The sequence below is a fragment of the Henckelia pumila genome, chromosome 4 (genome assembly GCF_033568475.1).
Source record: "Henckelia pumila isolate YLH828 chromosome 4, ASM3356847v2, whole genome shotgun sequence".
Lineage (NCBI taxonomy): Eukaryota > Viridiplantae > Streptophyta > Magnoliopsida > Lamiales > Gesneriaceae > Henckelia > Henckelia pumila.
In genome coordinates this window covers 168,806,586-168,827,701 of record NC_133123.1, presented here as the reverse complement: position 1 = coordinate 168,827,701, position 21,116 = coordinate 168,806,586, and the positions used below count along the sequence as shown (strand labels likewise).

Sequence of the window (21,116 nt, the reverse complement as noted above, 5' to 3'; positions counted from 1 at the left end):
TTTCTCCTCTTGTTTATCGATTTCTTTTCTTTTATGCCGATGAAACGAACGAAAACTCGAGAAATTTTTTTTTTAATTATTATTATAATATATATATATATATATATAAATTATACCACATATATGCCCATACAAATATGCATCTTTACTAAAAATCATTTTTATTTCATGTGATATAATATATAATAAATTGATTGAACTCTAGCAATTTTTTAATGTCTGAATAATTTAAAAGAATGCAAGAGCGCGAAATACGGTATCGCAAAATGCGAAAATACATAGTTTAAAATATCCAAACATAGTCAAATCATAGCATGAGCAGTAAAAAGACAAACATGTACTGTAAATAGCTTAATACAGTCCTCAGTCAAATCTAAAAAAAATGCGGAAGTAAATACTGCAATGGTCACGGGCAAGCAAGCTAGCAGTGGATGCTCAGAGGTCCTCGCCGCCAGTCGAAACCATATCATCTGCTACGGAATCAAACTCACCTGCACCATTTAGATCTAGTGAGCCTAGAGGCCCAACATGTTTTATAATATACATAACAAGTACTAATAAATAAAACCACATGCAAGCACATGACACATATAAAAATAACATGAGAATTTTAATGCATGCATGAACGTAAAATCATATGCGTAATAATAAATCATAACATAATCATAACATAATTACATAACATAAATATGACATGTCATAATCATAAAATTTTTGTTGTGGGTCATATCATTGAAGTGTAACCTAATTCGATTGATCAATCTAAATTCATCGTATGTGGTGGCGACCTATGGGGTGTAACCCCTAACGCCCTATGCCACTTCACCCAACCTTTGGGGATCCATAGGCTCATAATCGTAAGTGGAAAGGTCATCGGGCTCGGTATCCCGACCTCCAGTCTCGTGTTTGTCACAAATCACATCAATTATCTCAAAAATTATTTTTCTTCACATGCCATCAATTTAACGTAAATCATATGCATGAATCATGAATTAAAATATTAATTTTCCTTGAAAACTTTGCCCGTAAATATATATTTAATTTCTTTTTATAAAAAAATAATTTTCATATCAAAATATTACATATACGACTGTTAAATATATATATTTACAGGATATTTAGTTTGGTCTCGGCTGGTTCGAGTTGTTGCCCCTGTACCTAAACCCTAAAACTGAGACTGGCCCATAAACCATTTAATTTCCTCAAGCCCAATTAAAACTCAACTTAAGTACGTAGTAATAGCATCTTAAGCCCAAATACTTATTGAAATTCAATATAACACTTTAGACACAAATATTTATTAAGACCCAATTTATTACTTCCCTTATGCCTAAGTTATAATATTAGGCCCAGTACGCTTAGACCTATTTAATTTAGATCAAAATAATCAATCCAATTAAACTTAATTCAACCCAAAAAAAAGCATGTACTATTTAAGCCCAATAAACTAAGTTGGCCTGGTAAATCTAATTAAGTTAATAAGCCCAATTGGTTATGTTACAAGCCCAATATTAAATATACTCTAAGCCCAAATACCTACTTGAGCCACTTAATTCAAAAGCCCAAAAGCTAACTTAACCCGGCCCGGGATTCTATCCATGACCCAAGACTCGACCCGACCCGGTACCCTAACCCGACCCGGACCGTTAGCCCATGGCCCAGACTTGACCAGCTACTCAAGCCCACACACGGCCCAAAAGATTTTCCCATGCCCACTTCTCACCATCAACTCGGTCGATCACCTCTTGACCTTTCTTTTCCCTGCTCCGGCCACCCATGGCCGGAGCCCGACCGGAAGGACCATCCTGATGTCCCGCCGATTCCTCCCGGACCAGCCACGGCTCGGGCCTTGCCTAGCCTGGCTCGAGCGTGACTCATTTCTCAAGCCTGCTGCACGCCGACAACACCTACGCTCAACAACCATCCTCCATTTCAGCTCTTATTCAACCCACTTCAGGCCACACACGACCTCGAACCCAATTCCTAAGGCTCCCACCCAGCCTCCAGACATGAGCACCGCACCCCAAGCCAACCGAGAGCCCAAAAAAAAAAAAAAAACCAAGCTTAACCAAGACACAGAAAAAAAATCGAGAACCATGCGTGCTATAATAAAACCATGAGCTTCAAACCGGAACACAAGCATACACACGATTTGCACCTCAAACACAGAACATAAATCGATCTAAATGGGGCGGAGAAAAATTGAACATGCCCTAAATCGAAGAATAAAGGGATAAGATTGCGTAGCCTGCGACGAAGTGACCGAAATGCCCAGATTCTTAAAGTATTTTCTACAATTTTTGTGAGGTGTGTGCACGGTGTGATGAGCCGCTGGAGTCCTCTGTTTTTCTCTCTTGAAGTGCCGAATGAGAAATGGTGAGGATAGAGATGGTAGTGTAAACTTTAGGGCTTGCATAAAAAAATTGGCCATATTAGTTAAAGGGCTTTGGGGCCTTTAAAAAATAGATACAAGGCTTTAGAATTAAATAAGCCTAGCTAGCCCAAATAAAATTTTGCACCCAATAATAAAGGCAAATTTTTGGATTTAATAAAAGGCCCAATTTTAAAGTGCATTAAAAGCCCTTAAAATGGCCCGATAAGGTGAAAAATGGACTTTTAAAATATTTATATATATATAATTGAAATTTTTCAATAAAATAAATATTAAAATAATTATTTTAGGCACATAAAATTCTAGGACAAAAATTAAAATAAAACTTTTATCGCGATCGATCACCGATCGGCTATGCGCTCGAAAATAATATTTTTCTCTAAAAAAAAATACATAAATCTTAAAATACTCGGATTAAAAAAATCATATTTAAATTTAATACACATAATCATGATAAATAAAAGTCATTTAACCCTTAATTTATTATATTCTATTTTAAAATATTAAATCTCTTAATTATGCATTACGGTTAACGTGAATGAAATTCTAGGTGTTACAACTCCCCCCCCCCCTACCCTAAAATAAATTTCGTCCTCGAAATTGAAGTGCGTTCCAAAAAGCTCTGGGTAACGCGTCCGCATGCAAGCCTCCGCTCCTCCCGCGCCAAGGTCTGTACCGACCGATCCTCGAATGACAAATCCGACGTCAAAAGCAAAGGCTCAAAATCCAGAACATGTGATTTATTCGAGATATGCTCTCGCAACATTGAGACGTGGAATACGCCGTGAGCTGCTGCCAGACTAGGTGGTAGAGCTACACGATATGCCATTGTATCCTCTTCAGAATCTCAAACGGACCAAGACATAACTATTCGAATCGACTGCGAATCTGCTCCAAAATCTAACTCCGAATACCAAAATCCATCCTCGATATCATCAGACTCACAATCCTATCTAGTGTCCGTCAAACACTAAATTCTAATGGTATTATCTATATCTATCAGTTACGAGCCAAAACAATGTCAAGACGACGTTCAATATAAATCAACTCAAACAGTAACTTGCTGGGCGATAATCAAATCGGAATCGAATAAATATGGTTCAGAACGGTATCAAAATACAATATTCTAGAAGAAGAATCTACAAAAGGAACAATTCGCTTGCAGTTAAATACAAGGGGTGAGTAGATCAAACTCATGGCTCCATGAACAAAAGATGCGAGTCAATCAATCAATATCGATTTAGGTCATCACCCCTCAACAGGTTTGATGTCATGCCCATCATCAAGACAAGTTAAAGTCAGGGCTGTCAGCGTGATCTCACACACGAGGAAATCCTCACGCACTCATCGAAAAATAAAAAGAAATAGAATCTCAAGGCATAATCCGATGTCAACAAAAATAAAATTGAGATCATAATGGAATAGAATAAAAATACTCACCCGAATCAATATCCATGTCCAGATTTGGAATTCAAGTTTCCAAGAATGTGAATTTTCGAGATTCATAGTCGGAATATCAATCGATGTCAGGTTGACTAAGCCTTCAATGACCAGTGTCATGCGAATCAAGAAATGCATGAACCACCAAAAGGATTACAATATTTTCAGAAAGAATCAATAAAACGGTTCAAGTAACTGATTTTACGCTATACCAAAAACACGTTTCCAATCCCTCACAAATACCACTAAGCTTTAATCAATGCTTAATTACTCGATTAGGACTGTCACCAATTTCCCAAATTTCATATCTGCAGCAAACTAACTCATATCTATTAAGTACCCTTATATCGAATAATTTGGCTCAATGATTTCAAAGAAAAAGAAATCTAAATTCCTCCATAAAAGTCAGTCAAATTCCTAATATAATTCTCAAAACATTCTCTTCGCCCCAAAATAAGATCACATCCTGATATCAAAAAAAATCATTAGATCAGCTCTAACCACATACTCCTCAAACTCCAACCCCAATTCACTAACAACACTGGTAGTAAAAAGGAACCTCACCAGAAGGCACGGTAATATCGTACCCTGTACTAGACACCTCGGGTCCGATACCTACCCACTAAAAGAAAGACTAGGAGATGAAAGAATTGGTCGCTCCAAAAACTAACATTGCAAAAGTCGCAACCTGTGAGACCTCGATTCTAATCATCTAATCTCAGAATAAATAATAATTACGCATACAAGATCTAAGATTAAAAGCAAAGTTTTTTTTTTTTTTTTTACACAGGGTGACGCGCGGGCGCGCCACCCGAGGCGCGGGCGCGCATACAGCCCTGCCCGGGCCTCCGGGAAAGGGAGCAGAACGCGCGGGCGCTCCTCACCAGGCGCGGGCGCGCATGGCCTGCTGTTTTAGCTCAAAATAAGGCTCCAAAAGTGCAATCCAACACCCGGAAAGGCTCCGACATGATCCAACTAACACTTTTCCAACAACGAAGTATTCAATTACAAGAAAGAGTAGAACATGCATCAATTCTAAGTTTCAAAATCCAAAATACAAATCGAGTTCGAATACAATCTAAGTTCGATTTCAAATTCGACTTCTACAATAACAAGGCCTCACTCTATCAACTCGACCACCTAGCCATGCGATCTCTGACTCGGTCCTGCCCCACCTGTTGCCAAGCACACATACAAAGACAAGACAACAGCCGGATAATCCGATGAGAATAATATTCTCAGTAAAAGAGACAAACAAGCAATATCATAAAAACATCTCAAACGAAATGCATCATCTTCTACATATTCAAATAACAAACATGCAATTCCACAAGCATGTCTAAAACTCAATTCATATGCATAAATGCAATGCATGTCTTTAAATCTGAGATTATCAAGTCGGATAATCAAAACATTTCAGCTTTTGCTTTTGGGATCCCGAGGACGAGATCACGTAAACAACTCACCGACTCTCCCGATCGAGGTGGTGCTACGTATCTCCATCCTCTAGACTTTGGTGCAACTATAAGGAGTATGCTAGCACTAGGTGAAACAGCTACACCCAGGCCACTCACAATATAATTCCCAAAACGTCTATCATCAAAAGGGCCGTCCTGCCCGCTATTCAAATCAGGGTTCATATGCTCAATATGAATGCAATGCAACATAACTCAAATAATCAATTAACATGCAAGTATGTGATTTTTCCGGAACACTCGAATCAAGTCGGATTCGAGTCATTCGTTCCATTCCATTCCAAGTCATCTTATACCTCTTTTCAACAACGTCGATGCTCCAAACCTGGAAACAACATCGATACAAGAATTCCAAATCAAAATTCTATTCCAAATCAAGTTCAACGATAAAGATAATTCAATTCAACTTTCGAGGATGGATCAACTCGATACCAAACCTCGATCAACTCTTCAACGATTCGAAAGTTGCCAATTCGGAACTCCACGATCTTCAACTAATCTGCGGAGATAAAATCAATCCAATATCAATCCATTCAAAATGAGCAACTCCCAAAAACTCAACGAATCTCCAATTTTCAAAATCTCAAACCGGCGGCATAACGGCTATAAATTCAACTAACCGAAAATGCAAACAACATAATATCACTCTAAGCAACTCATATCAATCAACATTCAACCAAAACAATCCAATTCCAACAAATCCAAAAGTCCCATTTTCGAATTAAAGCCTAAAAATTCATAACAATTCCAAACGACGCTCTATTTCGAAACCGACAGAGAATAAACGATCAGAACTCTGCCAAGAACAACATACTAGCAACTCAATCGATTCTAACGACATCCCAAAATTAGAATGAACCTGATCGAAGAAAAACTTACAACAGAACGAAGCTCTCTCAGCCGTGATCGCTAATCTGCCTTCAGAAATAATTTCCAACGGACGGATCGAGCTCGGGATGAAATCTGGAAGCTTGAAGAATCGATTTCTTAAACAATGGAGGAGGGAGGCGTGAAGAGGAAGGTGATGGAGTGAAAATAATAGTAAAAGCTCCTATAAATATCTAACAAATCCAATATTTGCATTTTAGTCCCTCAAAAATCCAAAATTTGCAAAAAGGATCCTGATCAAAATCAAGTCGGATCTTGAACTCTGGAATCTCCGATTATCTCAAATAAAGTCAATTAAGATAAAATCGGGGCGTTACAATTCTCCCCCTCTAAGAAAATATTTCGTCCTCGAAATCAAACACGGTTCTAACACGAACTGTATCTCTCAACTTATTCCTTCAAGTCCGTCAATCAAAAGTCGACTCATTCTCGTCAGAATAATCTTCCTCTGCTTAGTCACAATTCGATTCATCTTCTATCTCGACAAGAAATTTCCATCTTACAACCATAGTTTTTAAACGTCTAAACAAAAAGGGCGATTCTGCCCGCTGAATCAAAGATAGGCTCAAGATGAAATCATAATAAAACATAACAAAACTCAATCCATCAACCAAATACGAGTTCCACAAGCTAGAACAAGTATCGATGCGATATGTGATTTGAAAGGGAAACTCGAGAACCAACTGTCCCGAGTATGCTATCCCGCTACGATGACTGCTTTTACCTTTCAAGGCAGTAGCTCCAACTCTGGATAAGCTACAACAAAAGATTGTATCAAAAGCTATACAATCTAAACAACAACAACGTCACTAGGTTGATTTTCTATATCGTTCTTTGTCCAAATCTCTGAAACGAACAATTGCTGTTAACTTCGGGCTCGACAACTCCAAACAAATCTGTAAGGAGACAATAACTGATCAACATAGCGATCAACTCAATTTTCAAGTTCAATACTCCAAAACAGTTCAAATCTCCAAGAATAAAGAATTCTGTCAACTAGTGCTAAGTCAAGCACTACAGGTCATGGCATAACTTCAAAAGTTCAACTCATCTGCTCTGGCTGTCCGTAGCTCTGAGGGTATCGAACTGAAAATTTTGAATTCAGACAACAAAATCTCATCGAAATCTATGCCGAAAGAAAGAGTGCATCAAAAATCTCTGTCTAAAATGACAGACTTCGGCAAAAACAAGACATATGACTACCTCTGACAATATATCAATCTTCTAATCTTGACTGAAAGTCATCCAGTATAGAAAATAATAGCAGATTCCAGCAATAGGTCACTCTAATTCAGATAGTAGATAAAATAAGAACAGTTCAAAACATCGGTTGCTGCATAAAATTCCTCAGATAAAGATTCGCAGTCAGAATCTCAAACAATCTAATCTTCTTTTCTGTCTCCAAATCAATTTCATCTGTGAAAAAAATTTCTCCAACTCCAAATATTATAACAGATCACGTAAATTTCCTCATAAGACAAAAGATAACAGATCTTCAAATCAATAAGATCGCTGCGAGCTCGAAGTCCAGATTCAGACATTGAGTCTCGAGTGTCTTCAGCTGTCTCGATGCATCAAGCTAATAAGTGATTCTTCTGAACAAGAATACATCCCGTAAATTTCGATAAGAAGAGATCGCTGATCGACAGAAATTCCATCATCAAATCATACAATCGAAGAAGACCATTCAATCCGAAAGAATTCAGACATCGAAGAATAACGTACAACTGCTTGGTACCACAATCTGCTATCCAATTCTCAAAAGCTCCGAAAGATCAGTATAATTCTCATTCCACAAAGATAAGAAATCAACGATAAGAATTCATAACCTCTACTAATTCTTCTGAAAGATCCGGTTAATAGAACAACACTACTGGAGTATTCATCAATTCGACAATTTAACAATTTAATAGAGGCACGTTAAACATAAACAGATTCTTCAATAAGAAGGCAAGAGACTCGCCAGAATCTAACATTCCAATAAGAATAGGGAACTCAATATCGAACGTTACCTGATCTATCATTATCGGGTGCAGCCTGAGTCTGCTGATCCTCAGACAAAGCAAAGACTCGTGCCTGCTGTCTGGGAGGCTGGCTTCCATACTGATTACCTTCCTGCCTATTCTGCTGCTGAGGTTGGAAAGAGTGAACAGAAGGTGCTTGCTGCTGAGGCTGAGCTGTCTGTCTCAAGAATTTTCCACTCTGTGCTTGCTCAGGGACACGCTGAGGACACATTCTTGCAAAGTGCCCCGCCTGGTTACAAATATGACAGCTTCCAAAAATACCCATTTCTTGATTTTATTTTTAAAATATTAAATCTCTTAATTATGCATTACGGTTAACGTGAATGAAATTCTAGGTGTTACTGCCGACTCCCCATTTCTTGTCGTATCATTACCCACCCCGTCAAGAAACACCTTGTCCTCAAGGTGGAAGTCATGAGAAAGTGCAACCAAAAGTCGCAAGTTTATCCCAAGAAGTTTCTTCCACTGACAATCTGTCCCGCATCACCAATATTTGAGCAATCTGCCTCCACACCTTGTGTTGATTTGCCGAAAGACAAAAGTGGTGGAAAATGTTGATATTGGTTGATTTGCAAATGGAGCCGCTGACATGTAGAATGTTAGAACAAAATTTTTTTCACTAATTTCAACAGCATCAGCTGAAACAAGAAAGACTTGTCCCGGTAATGGTACACCACAATCAGACTCTGTAAATGCACTAGGAGTTTCGCTGTTTTTGAAGTGGTTGATTGCTTCCTGATTAGTGGCATCTGAATTCTCGACAAACATTTCAGCAACCACAAGCATTGCAATATTTTCAAAACACTCTGCAACAATAGGAGAAAACGGTGCAAGCAGCATTGGAAAGGACAACATATGTGAATTTCTCATCGCTTCGTCCCCTTTCGGCGCTTCGGCCATCACCTCACTTAACAAAAATCCTTGTTTTTCGTCACCATTAACATTTTCTGGTTTTCTAATAGGACTTCCCAACATATTTTCTTGCTGATAATGTCCATGGAGTTCGAAGTCAAACGTGTCTTCGTCGTGGCGAATCGGCTCCAAGGTGGCGATCAAAATCTGAGGGTGTTTTCCATCGGAAGATAATTGCTTAATTGTGTGAGGTGGTTCAGTTGTAGTGTTCAAAACAGGCTTAGGAACTCCTATAATCTTGTCAGACAATTTCTCAAACACTTGGTGGGATGCGGCTAAATAACCATCTTGTAGCACAATACTTGATTTTTTTTTAAAGAATCCACATTTTCTGAATGACCAAACCGGCGCACAATTGCCAACGAAAAATCATGCCAACTAGGAAGTAATTGATTTTGTGTCATCCAATTATACCAATTTAATGCCTCTCCATCAAAATAAATCAAAGCAACAATTAAGAACTGAGATTCAAGAATTTGGAAATAATCAAAGTACCTCTCGACGAGAGAGACCCACGCTTTCGGATTAGCATCGGAAAATCGAGGAATGACGAAGTACATGGGTGGTACGAATGGCAATGTCTGTTGCGATTGCGATCGATCAGAATCTATGATTTGAGTCAAAGAATTCGAACAATTGCATTGCCCATGTGGTTGAATCATCGTCGCTGGCAAATTTGTATTATTACCCATGCATTCTTCAACTTTGGCATCCATTTTTTGCACATCTATTGTGATTTCCTTCACCGAATCCGTGAGAAGCTTGAGACTTTTTGAAACGACTCCGATTAATAAAATGCGGAAAACTTTTTTTTTTTTTTTAAATAATAACTATACATATACGCCCATACATATATGTAAAAACATGAAAAATAATACTACAAATAAATTCTTTTAACAATAACTTAAATAAATAAAAATAAACATTAATAAATAAAAATCTCGAGACATGCAATAATAATTGTAATATGTAACTCCAAAATCCATAACTCATGTATGCAGAATTAATCATAAATAAAGATTTGAAACTTTTTTAAAAACCCTGATAAAATATCTCAAAACAATAATAACTCTCTACTGCAATTGTCACGGGGTCCACTGCCAACGAACTCATAGGTTCCCACCACCAGTAGGAGCTACAAAAGAATCATCATTCTCACCTGCACCATATAAGCGTAGTGAGCCTAGAGGCTTAACATGACTAATCCTTTATAACAAGGGTTAAAATAATGTATCACATAATCATACTAATACATATACATGTACATGCATGCATGAATAAAAATATTGCATAATCATGACATAAACATCACTGATCCTGATTCTTAAACATAAGCATAACTTGACATCATAAGCATACTTAATATAGTTGAACATGAAATTTTGAAACAGTCTATGGTCCTATCAGTAAGTGTGACTAAATCTGTGCCGACTGATCAGTCTCTGATCCAACGTACGTATCGGTGATAAATCACGGGAACGGATCCTCTGCAGTTGATGGATAACAGCACAAGGTGCTGTTTCCCACAAATGCCACGGTTTTAATTTTTATTGGATGACAAATTAATTAATTTTTTTAATTTTTGTTTTCCTCTTTTTTCTTACGGAAAGCGCATTTCTTATTCATCTTTGGCAATTACGTTTATTCATTCTTCCTTTTATTAGTTTTTTATTTTTTATTTTCCTTCTTTTTGATGTACAGACTTGCTTTTCATATTATTTTGGCAAAACGTCACTTTCTTCTCGTAGGGTTCCAGATTTTGTAAGCGGCTACATGACAAGGAACTTCAATATATAAGGTTTAATTTATCGACTTTAGAATTATTTATCATCTTCATCACTACATTGATTAATTTTATTTTTATCCTCTTAAGTAGTTATATTTTACAATTTTTCTACATCGACATATTGTATCTTCAAGAATGTTGAGTTTTCTATGTTAGTTGCATTGTTCTTGTTATTAATTTGTGGCACTTAATAAAACATTTTCTTATTGTCTTCAATGTATTTGAAATTCAATATTGAAATTGAAATGAGCCAAAAATCTTATTGACCAGCCGAGATTCTAGTTCAAATAATGTATTCAAGCCTGTGATTGGTATGCCATTTGATAGCCTAGATGAAGCTTGGAAGTTTTGGGTTGAGTATGGTGGAAAAACTGGATTTGGAGTTAGGAAGCATTATTATAACAAGAACAAGAACGGCTTTATAACATCGTACAAATATGTTTGTTGCAAGGAGGGTGTTCGTAAAGAAGACAAAAGAGATTTTTTGACACTCAATCCTCGGCTTGAAACTCGAACAAATTGTAAAGTAAGAATGGGAGTCAAACATGTTGACAACATTTATAAAGTTTATGAGTTTATCAAAGAGCATAATCACCCGCTCCATCTTCGAGAGATAGTTCACATGTTGGCTTCCCAATGTAAAGTTACAGAAGTTCAGGCCTATTAGATTGATTTAGCAGAGGATGTTGGGCTTAAACAAAAATCGGCTTTTCAGTTGACGAGTAGGCATGCAAGGGGAATAGATGGTCTCGGTTATACTATGTTAGATGCTAAAAACTATATTCGGTCCAAAAGACAAAGAAGTATGGTTTATGGGAAAGTTGGTTGTCTGATGCGATATTTTCAACAACAATTATCTAAAAATCCATCGTTTTACCATGCTAATCAGATGGATATGGAAGAACAGATAACTAATGAAACACCTACTACTAATAAATGCGGAATTTTTATTTTTTTTTAAAAATAATCTATAAATAATACTATACATATACACCCATACATATATGTATAAACATAAAAGAAATAATTTTACTACATAAAAATAACTTAATTAATTGCTGAAACTATCCTTATGCAAGAAATAAAAATACTAAGTTTGATAATTCAACATTCCCATAATTAAAATAATAAAAAGAAGAACTTGTTTAAAAACTCAGCATAATAAAATAAATGTTTCTTAAACATCAACTAGAATCTGCGACGGTCACGGGGTCCACTGCTCCGTGAGCTCATACGTCCTCACCACCGGTAGGAGCTACATAAAAGTCATCTGCCTCACCTGCACCATATAAGCGTAGTGAGCCTAGGGGCTCAACATGTCTAATCCTTTATAACAAGGTTAAAAATAATGCATCACATAATTACTAATACATATACATGTACATGAGCATGCATGAAAATATTTTCATCACATAATAAAACTGCTGAATCATAAACTGAATCATAACCATAATCATAAACATATTATTTCTTTATCATATATAACATAATTGAGCAATGCTTTTGAAACCTGAAAATGGTCATATCCATATGTGTGACGCTCATGTGTCGACTGATCAGTCTCATAAACCAACGTACGATGGCGGTGATAAATCACCTCCTATGCTAGTAAACTACCGAATCATATGGTGGATAACCACCCCTATGGTAGTAAAACTACCGAATCATATGGTGGAAAACCACCCCTATGTCACACATACTTCAATTTCCACCAAAATATTTTATTGCTCATCATTTACATAATTATATATATAAGAAATTTCATGAATGCATGCACTGAAAATATGTCCGTAATATATATTTAATTAATTTTTTTCATAATATAATATACTTATACTTAAAATAGACTTCATGCATAAAAATAATTAAATATATATTCCGGACTTATTTATTTTTCATGGGTTGGTCCAGACTGCTGGTCTCTCTACTAAACCCCTTAACTGACTTAATGCCCATAATTAAAATAAATAATTTTAAAAATTATAATTCTTACTAAAATAAAGTACTTAAATGTTATTGGGCTTAAATAAAAATATTTGGGCCCAATAACTAATTAATTCATAAAAATTCCTGGATTGGCCCAAAAAAATCACTGACTGGCCCAAAAATTCCTATGGGCTCCCAAGCCCATAAAAATCATTGGGCTAACTTAAATAAATTATTTAAGGCCCAAATAAAATTATTTAGAGGCTCAAATAATTTTCTAACTAATTTTTAAAACCCAAAAATCAATTAAAACATTAATTACTTAAAAATTAAAATATCCAAGCCCGGCCCACCTAACCCAGACCCAAACCCCCTGACCCGACCCATGACCTACCAGACCCAACCCAGGCCCCAACCCGACCCGGGAACCACCCCCTAACCCAAAACCCGAACCCCCATCTCCTAGCCCCTCCTCGGCCGCGAGCAGCAGCCCTTCCAGGGCTGCTGCCGCCCTGCTCCGGCCCTGGCCGGCCGGAGCGCCACCGGCAGGACCTTCCCAGGGTCCTGCCGGTTCGAACCATACCATGGCTCGGCTGGTCTATGGCCTAGCCTGACCAGCCGAAGCCCTCTTCCAATAAACCCTAGGACTGCACACCCCCATGTTCGACCCATGCATCAGATCAGCCTAGACAAATTCCAGCCCAAACCACCTGACCCAGCTCGACCCCAAGGCGTCCTAGAACACCCCTTGACCGAGCCCTAGTCCTGGACCAAGCCATGCTAGCCAAAACGTGAACTATGAACATGAATGCACCAAAACATGACTCAATATCATCCAAAGTTTCACAAACTCGAAAAACATCTGATAAAATCTACAAGAAAACATCATGCATGTTTAGTAGCTCATATGGTGGCCAAAAAGGAAGATTTAAACATGCCTTTAAATTATTGACGAAGAATATCGCGTCTACGGGTCTCCGGGACGACGAACGGACCAAAATTCTTCAAGGAATGAAGCTTGAATGATCGGCTATGGGGTTTTCTGCCAAGAAGGGTGATGGAGGCGTGAAGGAGGGTGGAAGAAAAGGGAGTTGTCGGCTGAAGGAGATAGTGGTAGGGTAGGTTTAGGTTTTAAATAAATTAAATAGAATTAAAATAGGATATTAATTAATATAATATAGTTAGGTAGATAATATGACATAAAATATAAAATTTTTAAACTATTAAAATTAATAATAAATCTGATATTAAACCAAAATCCCGAAATAATAATTTTGGGAATTTTTAAATATTAATAAAAGTCAATAAAATGACTTATTTTGGCTAAAAATCAATCCTTAAATAAATATATAATTAAATACTAAAATTTTCTTGACAAAATACCTTAAAATATTATTTTAAGGCTCATAAAACTCATAAAATATTTTTGGCTAAGAATTTTGGTATCTCGTCCGTCCACGGTCCCGTCTACGCGATCAAAACCAATAATTTTCTTAAAAATCTAAAAAATCTAAAATAGCGGATTAAATGTTAAAATAAATTAAATCATGCATATAATTCATATAATAACACATAAATGTCATTTAACCCAAATATAAATTTTAAATAATTATTTTCCTTAATTATGCATGCAAATTTACGTATTAAAATTTTCGGGTGTTACAACTAATGTTTTTTGGGCCGATGCAAGAATGTTAATCGACTATGAGTACTTTGGAGATGTTGTGTCATTGGATACCACGTATTGTACAAACCGTGAACACCGACCACTTGCTATCTTCTCAGGTTTCAATCATCATAGAGGAGCGGTGATTTTTGGTGCTGTGCTTCTGTATGATGAGACTTCAGCATTATTTAAATGGTTGTTCGAAACATTTTTAAAGGCACACAAGAAAAAAAGGCCTGTCACTATATTTACCGACAAGGATCAAGCTATGGCAAAGGCCTTGGATGAGGTGATGCCTGAGATATTCCATGGATTGTGCACATGACACTTAATGCAAAATGGCATCAAGCACTTGGGAAACTTGATGAAGGATGGTTCTCATTTCTTAACTGATTTTAAGAGGTGCATGTATGGTATCGATGATGAGACCGAATTTGAGGAGGCTTGGAGTCGTTTATTGGCAAAATATAATGTTCATGAAAATACATGGTTACAATCTACTTATAGTATAAAGGAAAAATGGGTAGCTTGTTACATGAAAAAGACTTTCATGCTTGGTATGAGGAGCACACAACTCAGTGAGAGCGTCAATTCTGATATCAAGAGTTGTATGAAGCCCGACTTAAACATAATGCAATTTTTAAAGCACTTCGAACGTGTCTTGGAGGACAAGCGGTACAATGAGCTAAGGTGTGAATTTGAGGCACGTCAAAAATTACCGAGATTAAATTTAGAGAGTTCTCCTATGTTGCGCCAACTTTATGAGATTTATACCCCCACTGTCTTTCATTTATTTCAAATAGAGTTTGTTTTGTTCGCAGCTGCTTATATAAAATACAAGGATGAAACTCAACAATTATTTGAATATTTTGTGGGGCTAATCGATAAGGATGGAGAATGGAGGGTGACGTTTAATCCCAGCACCAAAATGATTTCTTGTAGTTGTCGAAAATTTGAGATGACTGGATTATTGTGTTGTCATGCTGTGAAAGTATACGATGTGATGGACGTAAAAAAACTTCCAGAGCATTATATCTTGAATAGGTGGATGGTAGAGCTCAGTCGTGTCGCGCCCAAATTAACCCAACTCAGATTAAACAATGAAAAATGTAGTAGTGCGAGTAGGAATCGTTCCCACGAGGAAAGGTAAATTTAATGTGTACTAAGTAAAATAAAAGGGGTTTTGAGATTGAGATTAACTACTAGAAATTTAAGCAATTAAAAATTTAATATTATCACTATCATGCAAGAATAAAAATTCAACTGGATAAATCAATAAGAGACGAGATTTGGTATCAGTCGACTACACCCTTGATATTCATTCATTCAATCATCGATTCCCTAAAAATAATTAATCATATTAAATATTCGTCATTGAAAATCAAATTCTTGTTTTACCTTAATTTTAGCTAATTAGAAAACAACATTCTAAATTAACCCTTACCCCATAAATTAACCCAATACTAGCGATTAGATTTAAATCCACGGTAGCATTCAAACTAGTAAAACTGACAAATCTACACAACACAAACACCGGCGGTTGTATTTAGCCTAGTTAATAATTGACCCTACAATTTAATAAATTCAACAGCAGAAAATATCAAACGTAGTTACTTCGCAAATTAGTTAATTCAAATAATTACGGATTTGAATTCTAATTTAGCTATAGTTTGCATAGCAAAATCCTAAGATGGCCAATCCTAAAATCTTGCATACAAACATAAAATAAACCAGATTAAATATTGATACTTAACAAGAATTAAACACTACGAATCGAATCTCATGAATAAAATATATCAAAGTTTCGTCTCCCTCAACCAATTATAAAAGGTTTAGCTACAACGATTCATCACCCAATCAATAAAAATTCAAAGAAGAAAAGAAAACTAGAGAGAAAATTGAAAAGAATAAAACCTAGCCGCCTTAGAGATCTCCCCATGTGTGACGAACCAAGTTCTAATCTCTTATTAATCAAATTATCATAAAATAATAGACAAAGAATCAAAGTCTAAACAAAGTAAATTTTTTTTTTTTTTTAAAAATGTGAGCACCTCGCTCGATCGGGGAAAAACACCCGATCGAGCGAGCCCTCAGCTCAGCTTCTCGGGTGAGACAAATGTTGGCCTCGCTCGATCGGTCAATATTCACCGATCGAGCGAGCCAAGTTTGCTCAACTTTCTGTCCAGAAAAAGAAAACCTCGCTCGATCGGTAGGAATCGCCCGATCGAGCGAGCACACGTCCAGCAGAAAAGAAACAGATCCTACTTTGCTGTCAACACAAGTTCTTCCATTCATTTTCATATAACATCAACTCATACAAACCCTATTCCAAATCATAAGCTAACATGCATTCTAACATGATATAAGTTGATAGAAATAGATCATAACAAAGCCTTAAAATCAACTCAAGATAGGCTCCCATTACAACATGGAACATTGTATAAAACAACAAGTCAAGTTCTAAGACTATTATACATCATCATAAGTCTTATACACAATATCAAGACAACAACTTCATAGCCAATAACTCTTGGCACATATAACTACAACAAGATCATGTTCTTGAACTCAACACTAACAATGACAGCTCACAATCATCTAAACTCGGATCATCACACTATTCTCTCATCTCTTTCATCCCTTGTTCTTCAAGATCGCTTTTGTCCTGTTCCACTCCCGCCTATTGTCATGACACATACAACACAACAATAGCCGGATAACTCCGGTGAGAAATATATTTCCCAGTAAAAGCAACTAAACATGCATAGCAAAGCATATATCAAATTCATGATATAAAAGTAACTACAATGCATGTTTTAAAACAAGGTTCTCTAGTTCATCGTTTGGGATCCCGAGAAGAAGATATCATAACTAACCACTGACTCTCCCGATCGAGGTGGGGCTACTTATCTTGATTCTCTAGACTTTGAAGCTATTATATATGTAAATCAGACGCTAGGCTAAGTCAACCACCCAGGCCATACATATATAATCCTTCAAATCGTCTAATCGAACATTTTCGTTCATTTCAAAATCATAGAACAAGTTTTACAAGATGAATGCATCATATATCAATAAAATAGCATTCATTAAAATCAAGACTCATTCAACCATTCATATAAAAGCATATAAAAGCAAATAAGCACATAAGTATGTGATTTAGGGAACTCGATACAAACCATCTCGAGTTATAATCCCATTCAAGTAGTAGTCCACTTTTACCTTTCAATTGTGACGTTTCAAGGTATCTTCAAAGCTCTCCAAATCTGAACAACAACATAACCAAATCTCTATCAAAATCTGCCCTCAAATTCAATCCAATTCTATTGTCAAATAGGCTTCAAACCTTGCTTCAATTCTCTACCGGTTCGAAGGCGATGTTCTCAAGCTCGATATCCCTTGATTACAAGCTGAAACCATAACATAATTACCAAGAAACATCAGCTTAAACTTATCTCAATAGAAGCTCACACATAAGATAGTAAAACAGCCTCAAATCAAAAATTCGACGGCATATCGGTATAAGTCGGCAATCCGAAACCCAACCATATCAAATCTCACAAATATATACACTTATATCAGCTGCATATCAACTCAAACCCATCATATCAGCAAGCATATAAGTTGACTAGTAGCTGGGAAATCATAAAACTGATCCAACAACCCAACTTCAATATAATCAAGGAATACAAGCTCATCAACCTCAATACAAACACAAATCTGATGTCTGTCAATTTCGAATTCTCAAACCATAATGAAAGAACAGAAAACTTACATCAAATCGAAGGTCTCGTTGCAAGGAGTCCAGAACACCTTTCGGAATCGAAATCGGATAACCGGAACTCAAGATATCTCAATTTGAAAATTGAAATGGCAAAGAAAAGAGGAATCGGTTGCTCTGTTCTTGTTTCTATCAATTTTCTGAATTGATTCTCACACATACACGTGTACATGCTGAGTAATAACTTAAAATTCTGATAACTCATTCCTATTTGCAATTTAGCCCCTCAAATCTTCAAAAATTGCAATTTGGTCCTCAGCTTCTCATTTCATTCAATTTCAATCCTAAATAATTTAAGAATATTAGAATTTAAATCAAAACTCCAAATATTCCCAAAATAAATATTCTCGAATTAAAATTAAATAATTTCAGGCATTACAATTCTCCCCCACTAAGATTCGATTTCGTCATCGAAATCGTAAGTACTATAAGCACATAAGATATATCAAATAACAGAGAACTAAAGGAGAACTCACATCATTGAAACATCTCTGGAAATCATTGTCGCATATCTGATTCCGTCTCTCAAGTAGCTTCTTCAATACCATGATGACTCCACTGGACTTTCACAAGCGGAATAGTCTTTGTTCGAAGTTGCTTGTCCTTACGATCAAGAATCTGAATTGGCTTCTCAAAATAACTCAAAGTTTCATCGAGTTCAGCCTCATCAGGTTGAAGCATATGAGATTCATCAGCAAGGTATTTTCGAAGCATCGATACATGAAAGACATCATGTATTCCAGATAAGATGGAGGCAAAGCTAATCGATAGGCAAGATTGCCTATTCTCTCCAGAATCTCATACGGACCAATATAATGTGGAGACAACTTTCCTCGCTTGCCAAATCGTACAGTGCCTCTGAATGGAGAAATCTTCAGAAACACCCTATCCCCTTGTTCAAAAGACAAAGGTCGACGTCGGATATTGGCATACTTCATTTGTCTATCCTGTGCTGTTTTCATTCTCTTCTGAATAAGCTTCACTTGTTCAGTCATATCTCGAATCATATCAGGTCCAATGTCAGGTACCTCTGAAATATCATCCCAGAAAAGAGGTGATCGACACTTTCTACCATACAGAGCTTCAAACGGAGCCATCTCAATACTCGATTGATAGCTGTTGTTGTACGAAAATTCACAAAGTGGTAATGAATCTTGCCAACTAGTGCCAAAATCAAGCACTATAGCTCTCAACATATCCTCCAATGTCTGAATGATACGCTCAGACTGTCCGTCTGTCTGTGGATGATAGGCTGTGCTCAAGTGTAATTGAGTACCCAAAGCACTCTGTAAACTGTGCCAAAAGTGTGATGTAAATCGAGGATCACGATCTGATACAATAGACTTCAGCACTCCATGTAATCAGACAACTTCTCGGACATAAATCTCTGCCATCTGATCGTGTCTATATGTCATACGACATGGTATAAAACACGCTGATTTCGTCAATCTATCGATAATCACCCAGATAGCATCGCAACCTCTAGAAGATCGAGGTAACTTCGTCACGAAGTCCATGGAAATATGATCCCATTTTTATTCTGGCACTGATAAACTCTGTAATAAACCAGACGGTTTCTTCCTTTCAGCCTTCACCTGTTGGCAATTCAGACATCGAGACACAAAATCAGTGATATCAGACTTCATTGGTTTCCACCAATATCGAGTCTTCAAATCGTTGTACATCTTTCTCCCACCAGGATGAATACTATAACGACTACAATGCGCCTCTTTCAGTAGTTGTTGTCGCACATCAGAAATAGCAGGCACTACAAGGCGATTGTTTACATACAAAAGATCATCTCGAACCTGGTATTCAGATACATGCCCTGATCGAACTTTCTCAATCGAATTCTGCACATTTTGATCAAGTTTCTGAGCTTTTTTAATTCTCAAAAGTAACTCTGGTTCAACTTGAATTTGATAAAGTCGCAGTGGCTGATAATTTATATCAAATACTAATCCAGAAAAACAACAGTCTTCAATCAAATGGGATATACCAATCGTCGACAGCGATAAGGAACATACCTTTCGACTCAATGCATCAGCTGCTGCATTCGATTTTCCCGGATAGTATTTAATCTCACAATCAAAATCTTTAAGCAAATCAAGCCATCTACGTTGTCTCATATTTAGTTCTGACTGTGAAAACAAATATTTCAGACTCTTGTGATCAGAATAGATCTCAAACTGTTCCCCGTACAGATAATGTCGCCAAATATTCAAAGCAAATACAATGGCGGCCAATTCAAGATCATGAATCGGATATCTGGTCTCATGAGGCTTCAACTGTCTCGAGGCATAAGCAATCACATGCCCTCGCTGCATCAAAATACATCCCAAACCTCGATGAGATGCATAACAGTAAACAGTGAAACCACCAGTACCTGAAGGAATCGTCAAGACTGGTGCACTAGTCAGTCGCTTCTTCAACTCAACAAAACTGGATTCACAAGCTTCAGACCAGAGAAAAGGAGCATTCTTCTGAGTCAACTGAGTAATCGGCTTCGCAATACTGGAAAAATCTTTGATGAAACGACGATAATACCCAGCCAAACCCATAAAACTACGTATCTCAGGAACAGATGTTGGTCTCGACCAACTGATTACTGCCTCGACTTTACTTGGATCCACAGATATACCATCTCCGAATATGATATGTCCAAGAAAAACAACCTGTTTCAGCCAAAACTCACATTTCGACAGTTTAGCATACAGTTTCTCAGATCTCAGAGTCTTCAACACAGTTCTCAAATGCTCAGAATGATCAATCAGATTCTTCGAATATATCAGAATATCATCAATAAAAATTATCACAAAATCGTCG

The 21,116-nt window shown here is 36.8% G+C and overlaps 2 protein-coding genes and 1 long non-coding RNA gene across 4 annotated transcripts; 2 read left to right on the top strand and 1 right to left on the bottom strand.

Moving 5' to 3' along the window:
- Positions 1-243: 243 nt before the first annotated feature.
- Positions 244-2,385, bottom strand: LOC140866619 (uncharacterized). Of its 2 annotated transcripts, none has more exons than XR_012144941.1 (2): positions 2,159-2,385; positions 244-491 (listed from the first exon to the last, which is right to left on the bottom strand). It is a non-coding gene; the product is annotated as an uncharacterized lncRNA (long non-coding RNA). The 2 variants fall into 2 exon arrangements; XR_012144942.1 differs by having other exon boundaries at positions 2,213-2,385.
- Positions 2,386-11,230: 8,845 nt separating this feature from the next.
- LOC140862305 (protein FAR1-RELATED SEQUENCE 5-like) lies at positions 11,231-11,584 on the top strand. Its single transcript, XM_073265318.1, has one exon. The coding sequence runs from the start codon at positions 11,231-11,233 to the stop codon at positions 11,582-11,584; it is 354 nt and encodes a 117-aa protein (XP_073121419.1).
- A 3,256-nt stretch (positions 11,585-14,840) lies between these two features.
- Positions 14,841-15,342, top strand: LOC140862304 (protein FAR1-RELATED SEQUENCE 5-like). The gene is made up of 2 exons (XM_073265317.1): positions 14,841-15,212; positions 15,331-15,342. Exons 1-2 carry the CDS (start codon positions 14,841-14,843, stop codon positions 15,340-15,342), a joined length of 384 nt encoding a protein of 127 aa, XP_073121418.1.
- The last annotated feature ends 5,774 nt before the right edge of the window (positions 15,343-21,116 follow it).

Coding starts and splice junctions, on each gene's coding strand:
- LOC140862304 (XM_073265317.1), top strand. CDS start 14,841: ATGCAAAATGGCATCAAGCACTTGGGAAACTTGATGAAGGATGGTTCT.
- LOC140862305 (XM_073265318.1), top strand. CDS start 11,231: ATGCCATTTGATAGCCTAGATGAAGCTTGGAAGTTTTGGGTTGAGTAT.